This window comes from Nematolebias whitei, chromosome 5 (genome assembly GCF_014905685.2).
Source record: "Nematolebias whitei isolate Nwh7 chromosome 5, NemWhi1, whole genome shotgun sequence".
In the NCBI taxonomy this organism is placed as follows: Eukaryota; Metazoa; Chordata; class Actinopteri; order Cyprinodontiformes; family Rivulidae; genus Nematolebias; species Nematolebias whitei.
Window position 1 is genome coordinate 26,404,540 of NC_056502.1, and position 7,825 is coordinate 26,412,364.

The following is a 7,825-nucleotide window of genomic DNA, read 5'->3' on the forward strand; positions in this document are numbered from 1 at the left end:
ACACACACACACACACACACACACACACACACACACACACACACACAAACAGACACACATTTCTTGCTGACCTGTAAAGATCATTCTTAAATATACAGGACATTTATTTCTCATGTTTTACTACAAACATGTTAAAACATCTGAATATTTTACATTGAATGTTTAAAAATATAATATTCAGAGATGGAACAGGCTTTCCTGTCTCACATGCGTGGATTTGGACTCCCAGGATGAATAACAGAATAAATTAATGTTTTTGTTTGTTTTTTTCTTCTGTGTACGTCTGTATGTTTGTGTTTACGTTTTGTTGTTTAAATAAATAAATTCCTCGGTGTATTCAATGGAGGACAAAGTCCTGCCTGTAGTAACATCTGTCTTAACACCCACAATAACAAACATCTCAGGATGCACAATGATGAAGAAACTGATGAGGTGTTTGCAGGAGAGGTACAATAGTGCTAAAGAGGAATGATGGAAGCATTGTTCTCATTCAAGGTGTTCCGAGCCCAGAAACAAAAAATCAGAGTAGAGAACTTGTAGTGGAACAGAAAGGAAGAATGGCTGAACTAGTGCAGGATGAATGATTCGTTTTTTTCACCCCTTTGGAAAAACATAACAACAGAACATGGAAAAGTCAAATAAAATGGGAAAAATGACGATGTAAGGATTCACGTGAGCCCTCGGGTCAAGGAAGAGAGAAGAAATACTCTGAAAACGGAACGAGCACAGAGAGATGAGGCCAATGATTACAGGACTGGAGGATCAGTGGAGCCTTGTGTGAATACAGAGGGAGCTGTAGATGGTCGAAATGGACCACAGGGAGCCAAGACAAGTGACGAGGTACACAGAGAGCAGGAAGACTGATGAGCACTACAGGCTGCATTATGTTCAGAGAAGGATGAATGTCCATGAAGGGACAGGATGAACGGATATGTCAAAGTTAGCAGAAACAATAAGGCCACTTTTCAATAAACAGGATTTCTTTCTAGTTTACGTTTCACTCACCATTTCACTACAGATAATCTGCATGTGATTAAATCATTTTTCTCCTCTGCAGTCGAGCCTCTACAGTTTCAGTTTGAACATCTGTGTTTGAAACATTTGATCTGGTCTAAGGACACTGATTACAAACTGTAAAATACAGAGCAAATTAAAAAACAAGATGTGTGAGAGAGGCAATGAACTTGTCCTCCTTTATAAATCTGCTACATGTTTCCAACAATTTTCTGTCAGGTCATCTGGACAGTTAATTTTTTTGCTGAAACGTTTCACCTTCCATCCGGAGGGCTTCATCAGTCAAGGAAACACTCAACACAAAACTGATTCTTCCCCCAAACAGCTTACGCCAAAGTGGAACAAACCAGTTATGTTGGTGCTAAGATGGTGTCTTTGGCACGCCCCCTCCTCTTGTGCCGGCCCTCTTCCTCGTCAACAGTCATGTCAAACTGGTTCAAAACCAAAACAAGTCCATTCTCAATAATCCAGGTATACAATCCAACAATTTTTAGTCAGGTCATCTGGACAGTTTCTTTATTTGCTGAAACTGATGAAGCCTTCCGGATAGACGGTGAAACGTTTCAACAAAAAAAGAAAATGTCCAGATGACCTGACTGAAAATTGTTGGATTGTTTACCTGGATTATTGAGCATGGACTTTTTCTGCTACATGTTTCATGTTTAGTTCTGATCAGTCTAATGTAGTGACAGCTGTCTCATCTCAGCCATGCTTTTTCTGGTCTGTCTCATTCCACGTCACAGAAGCTGAGGACAAAGTTTGACTCAATTTATGGGCTTTAACCTGCCACAGCTGCAGAACAAATCAAAAGTTTCCCCACACTTCTGTCTGTAGATTTAATAAAAACGTGAACACAGCTGTAAGCGCATGGTCATGGTTTATTTTATCTTCTTTTAAAGTCTACTCAGTAAATTCATATATGAAGCTGGTTTTCAACAGGCAGAGGATGAGGACAGGCCAATTGCCAGATGTTGGATCAGTATTAAAATATAGAAAGATAGATGGAGGGAAATGTTTCCTTTGGGACTGATCAAAAGCATCAGACATGTCTGTATAAAGTAATTATTAAAAAAAAATCAAATCCAACCATTTAAAAAGTCGCACTTCATTTAAACTGATAATGTTTGTAACTTTTTAACCTGAGCTGCTCTTGTTAACATGATTTGTGACTTTGTTCATCATATTTTTAATGTTTTTGTCTCCGTCTGCAGAAGAAGCAAAGGACGAAGGAACTCTCCGAAGTCTTCCACTCCTACAACCCATACGACCACAAGGTAACGTCCTTTAGTCTTTGAGCTGAGTTGGATCTTTGTGTTTTTTTTTACAAACACTGTGGTTCACATAAGAAATGGGGTGGCTGTGGTGTAGAGGCAGAGCAGCCGGCTTGGGACAAGAATGTCACAGGTTCAACTCCCCACCATGCCCACATGTCGTGGTGTCCTTGAGCAAGACACCCAATCCCTAGCTGCTCCCCGGGTGCTTGCATAGCTGCCCACTGCTCTATCTGGGTGTATCTCACATGTGATGGGTTAAATGCAGAGAACTAATTTCATCAATGTTGAGAAACATACAACGATGACAACACATAGTAGCACTTTCTTCTTTTTTCCTTTTCTTCTTCTTCTTCTAAACTCTGAAGTCTTGAGTATTTAGAGTCTTGTTACCACAAAGAAGAGGACTTGGTTCAGTGCCTGACTTACCTGGTTCACATTGCTGTCGTTGCATTGGATTTAGAGCTGTGGAGAGTTTGTCTTTGTTGACATGAGGAGACAGTAGTGGATAAGGACAGGACAACTGTGTGTCTCTAAGGAGACGGTGATTCCTGCAGGCAGAGATAGATGTTGATCAGTGACCTTTTTCTTTTTTCAGCAGGATTTTCTGTGTTATCCAGTTCAATCAGAACAAATACACCATCTTTCAGCCATGGAACGACAGTCACTACAGTCCTCTCAATATAAAAATATGTTCTGTTCCCATTTTTACTCATTTTAAACACACCAAGGGTCAGTCAGACATTATCAGTTAATGAGCTACAATTGAAACGCTACACTGCTAAAGGCTTGATGTCAGGTAGAAAACATGCAGCCCACAGATCCAGGCAGAAATTCCACTTCAGGTCAGTAAACTGAGTTTTTAAGATCGATTTTTTGCATTTTTAGTGAAAATGGTCATGTTTATCTGTAGACCTATTATAAAAATAAAGCATTATTAAAACTATTCAGAAGTCATGTCACATTTAATAGCATCATATACCTGCCATTAAGTCATAATTACATCGTAAAGTCAGCTCTTTAAAAAAAAAAAAAAACTATATCAGTGAATGCAGTGTGTGTGAAGTAGTTTGGTTCTTAAATGTTTTATATGTTAAAAAATATAGGCATGTTTTTGTAAATCTAACAAACCTCCAGCCACATTAAATGCTGAATAATTTAATTTCATTGTGAACGTGAGCCAATAAATCTGATTACAGCATGAAGCCAGTGAGCCAGAAGCTCTGATTTAATGACGAGAGATCCAAGCCTGCTTCCTCACAGATCAACCACAACGCTGACGTGCACACACCACGGACATGTTGGAACAGAGCAGCTTGTATTAAAGCTCATAATGGCCTGCCATACAAAGCTATTATCACTCAGTTTGCATTACATTTATCTAAGGTTCTCACTCAGCCTGTGGTTTGTTTGTGTATGTGCGCATGTGTGCGTATGGAAAGGAAGAGTTGAGGTCTTAAACAGAATTCAAGTTGCCCCTCTGTGGGCACGGCGAAGTTTAGTAAAGAGTTGTGGACCTTGTGGTGAAGCTTTCTGAAGCTTCAGGCTTCAAACCAAATGAACCAGTTTTGAACTAAATAATTTGTTTTTGTCGACCAAGCTTGTGTCCTAATGTCCCACGACTAACTGTGAGTTACAAATAAAACAAATGGGAAACAAGAACACAGATATAAACATCAATAAAAGTGTAAAATGTGTTTTTTTATTTTATTTTGTTGCCTTTGTTCCTAGTTACCTCTGTATTTTGTGCTGATGTGTGTGTTAAATGTTCTCTTGTGTGTTTATATGAATTACAGTTGCTCTCATCTATTGTTTGTATGTTTCAAAGATGGCTGTGAGTGTGTGTGAGTGTGTGCATTTGATGATTAATGTGAGGTATCCTTCAGCCAGATGGTGCTGAATAAGGTCCATCCATCAGCATTGAAAAGAGCAGTGGGCAGAAAGCTGGCAGAGCAATTTGTTTAGGGCCAACGCCCCCAGTGGACACACACATGGACCCCGGCTCTTTGACTGTCGAACCCTCTGAGTCCACTCGGAGCAGAGGGTTTGGATCAGAACACCTTCCAGCTTGTTTAGTTGCAGCCCGTGTCAACATGAGATTTAGTGTCTTGTTGTTGGAAATGAGGATGGTATTAAAGTTTTCTCGACCCTGTGTAGTCCCCACTGAACCGTATAGGCGTGATTTAAACAGTCTAGTTGTAGCCCACAGTTATTCCTGAACATCATGACCTAATTGTAGTGTTTAAAACAAAAAGTTTAGTCTTTCCTACCACAGAATCAACTAAAAGCTACACATGTTAAACAACTTCAGTCTGTAAAGAGTGAAAATACTCAACACTGATCGTAAAAAGTTGAATTTCAGTCAAATAACCTTTCTCAGCCATGTATCAATACTAAATGTAGCAGATAAAACACTGTGCTGAAAAACTTTGTATCTTTGCTCAGCTGAGGGTTAAAAAAGACGGCAATTATGTTTGAGCTCTTAATACATTTTAAGGTATCAAGGTGTACAAACTGACAAATCATCCGAGATATTCATTCAACCTTTATTTATACAGGTTAGTCTCATTGAGTCACGAGGACTCGTTTTCAAGAGACCGGTTTTAGACAAACCACAGATAAGGTACACACAACAATAAACAACCATAAAGTGCATATAAAATAAAAAGTCAATAAAAGTAGTGATATAAAACTGGATAAAATCAAGCTACATTATGAAACGAGGTAAAATACTAAAAACAGGAACATGTCTGCATTGATTTTTGCATTAGAGAAGTCAGTCGACAGCTTCAGATCTTTTTTTAAAGGTGTTCCAGAAGCAGAGTAAGAAAAGGCCTTTTTGCTGACTTTCAGTTCACAGTGAGAGGACGCTGCAGGTAATGATGGCTTGAGAGCGCACGCTGTAACTGCACTGACGGCGTGACATGTAGGAGGAGATGTAAGAAGGCAGCAGACCAAGAAGTGATTTAAAGATGAAAATGTACAAGTGAGAGAGTGTGTGAAGTTAATGATGACCAGTTAGCCAGTGAATACAGGGTGCAGTGATGGATACGGTAGTTACAACCAGTCATGAATCTTAGTGTGCCATGATAGACAGCATCCATCATCAAAGGTTTCAGATTAATTTATTCATCGAATGGCATGGATTATGATCCCTGATTTAACGGTAAATTGCCATACAGACGAATTGGAACAGAATAGCAGTTCCAGTGGTCACACTCTGTCTTCTGAGTGTCATTGTGAGTAGAACTTGCAGCAATCGCAAAGATACTGGTTGAAAGAAGACAATAAGTCTTGTGTTTTGAAGAATTCAGTAGTAGGAAAAGTTTGTTTGCTAACAAAAGTTTTTATATTCACAGACATTCACACTCTGTCATGTGACCTCTCACTGTCAGATATGAAGTACGATGTCATGATAACTCGAAACGCCACTGAACGTAGTGGCACGCATCTCATTACCGAGCTTGTTGTTTTGATACAAAGTTAGTGTGGGTGCATGCTTCTGTTTTTGCTTCATTACAGTTAACAGATGAGTAAAACGTTAAGTTGAGAAACTCATTTAGAGGTGGATAACACTGAAGTGCCTCCGATACTTTTTATAGTATAGGAGGCAGGTAGAGCTGATTCCTTTCTGTGAAAAGGCTGCTGGATCAAATCCCGGCCGGAGGCCTTTCTGGGTGGAGTTTGCATGTTCTCTCCGTGCATGCGTGGGTTTTCTCCAGGTACTCCAGTTTCCTCCTACAGACTAAAAACATGCATGTCAGACTGACTGGTAACTCTAAATTGTCCCTTGGTGTGAGTGAGAGAGTGTCTCAGTGTTTGTCTCTATGTGTCCCTGTGATGGACTGGAGACCTGTCCAGGGTGTCCCCTGCCTCTTGCACAATGAGGGTTAGATATGGACACCAGTGATCCCAGTTCCCCAAAAAGGAAGAAACGGGTAAAAGATAATGGATGGATGGCTATTGTAGTATACTGACTGGTTCCTGCCTTACGTGTATAAATGTTACACATGTAAGGTACTCTGAATGAATCAACTGTAGAACTGCTGCTCTTTGTTTGGAAGTATTGTCATTAAACTTCATTGGATCTGTTTTTCTTTCTGCCATTTGCTTTAAGCTCTGAGTGTTAATGGAATGAAACTGTTATTTAAGTGTCTTTTATGTGTGATGGTTAAACACTCTCTTAGGTCCTTTGTAGGCCCAGGTGAGGGGGTGGAGACTGAGTCTTACCTTCTGCAACAGTCTTTTTATTATCCTTTTGATATTTATTCAACCTAAAAATGATGTTTTCGCAGCTTTAAGATGGTGTTTTGTGGTCCTTTTCCAGTTTCACTCATATCTGCTTGCATTTAAATGTGTTCATATTGTAGTCACAGTTTTATTAAACCTTACATTGTGACAACATGGGAACAGATCCTAGTTTTATGTGATTCAACACTGTTTTTGTCACAAGTTAAATGTCTCATTTGACTGCTCTAATTATGTCCAGCGATGATACTGCATCGGAGATGTCATTTTATACCATGCTGCAAGTGTGTACATCTTTACGCACACACACACACACACCCCTCTGTTCCTTTGCTGCATCACTGTGTCAACTGTTGTAAAGTTGTGATCCCTGAATGCTCTGTCCTCCCAGGCTGAGGTTGTGAAGCACCCATCATGCCTAAAGTATGTTACTTGTGTGTGCGTGTCTTCACACTCAGCTGACCCTCTCCTGAGAGCACACACTCATATATCCTCATGGCTGTGTTCATAGGCCTGAATGACAGGGGTGACAGTTCTGCCTGTGGCAAGAGAGGAGGGACAAGCTGTCAACATGGCCCACTGCACCTGCCCAGACACACAACACACACACACACACAAAACACACACACTATCACTATCAGCAAGCAGGGAAGAAGAAAGGAATACTGTATTACAAAAGGGAGGACAATGTGGAAAAAAAAACCAGTCATGAACGTTGACCGAAGGAAATAGCGCAACATCAGAATTTAAAGCACATTTAACTGTTTGAGTCCATATCCACTCAGTTCATCCACATCCAACTCATCCACATCCAGTTCATCCATATCCATCCATTATCTTTTACCCGCTTCTTCCTTTTTGGGTAAAGGGGGTCACTGGTGCCCATGTCCAGCAATCATTGTGAGAGAAGTGGGGTACACCCTGGACGGGTCGCAAGTCCATCACAGGGACACATAGAGACAAACTAGACAACCAACCATTCACTCTCTCACTCACACCTAGGGACAATTTAGTTACCAATCAGTCTACCATGCATGTTTTTGGTCTGTGGGAGGAAACTGGAGTAAATGGAGAAAACCCATGCAATCATGGAGAGAACATGCAAACTCCACCCAGAAAGGCCCCCAGACCGGGATTTGAACCAGGGACCTGCTTCCTGAGATGCAGCAGCTCTACCAGTTGTGCCACCGTGCTGCCCTCATCCATATCCAGTTCATCCACATCCAGTTCATTCACATCCAGTTCATTCACATCCAGTACATCCATATCCAGTACATCCATATCCAGTTCAT

The 7,825-nt window shown here is 40.5% G+C and overlaps 1 protein-coding gene across 1 annotated transcript in view; it reads left to right on the forward strand.

Moving 5' to 3' along the window:
* The window catches only part of cdkal1 (CDK5 regulatory subunit associated protein 1-like 1), a 295,222-nt gene that overhangs the window by 224,382 nt on the left and 63,015 nt on the right, over positions 1-7,825 (forward strand). Inside the window, exon 12 of the mRNA XM_037676399.1 lies at positions 2,226-2,288. Within this exon, the coding sequence (XP_037532327.1) occupies positions 2,226-2,288 (63 nt within the window). The remainder of the gene's footprint in view (positions 1-2,225; positions 2,289-7,825) is intronic.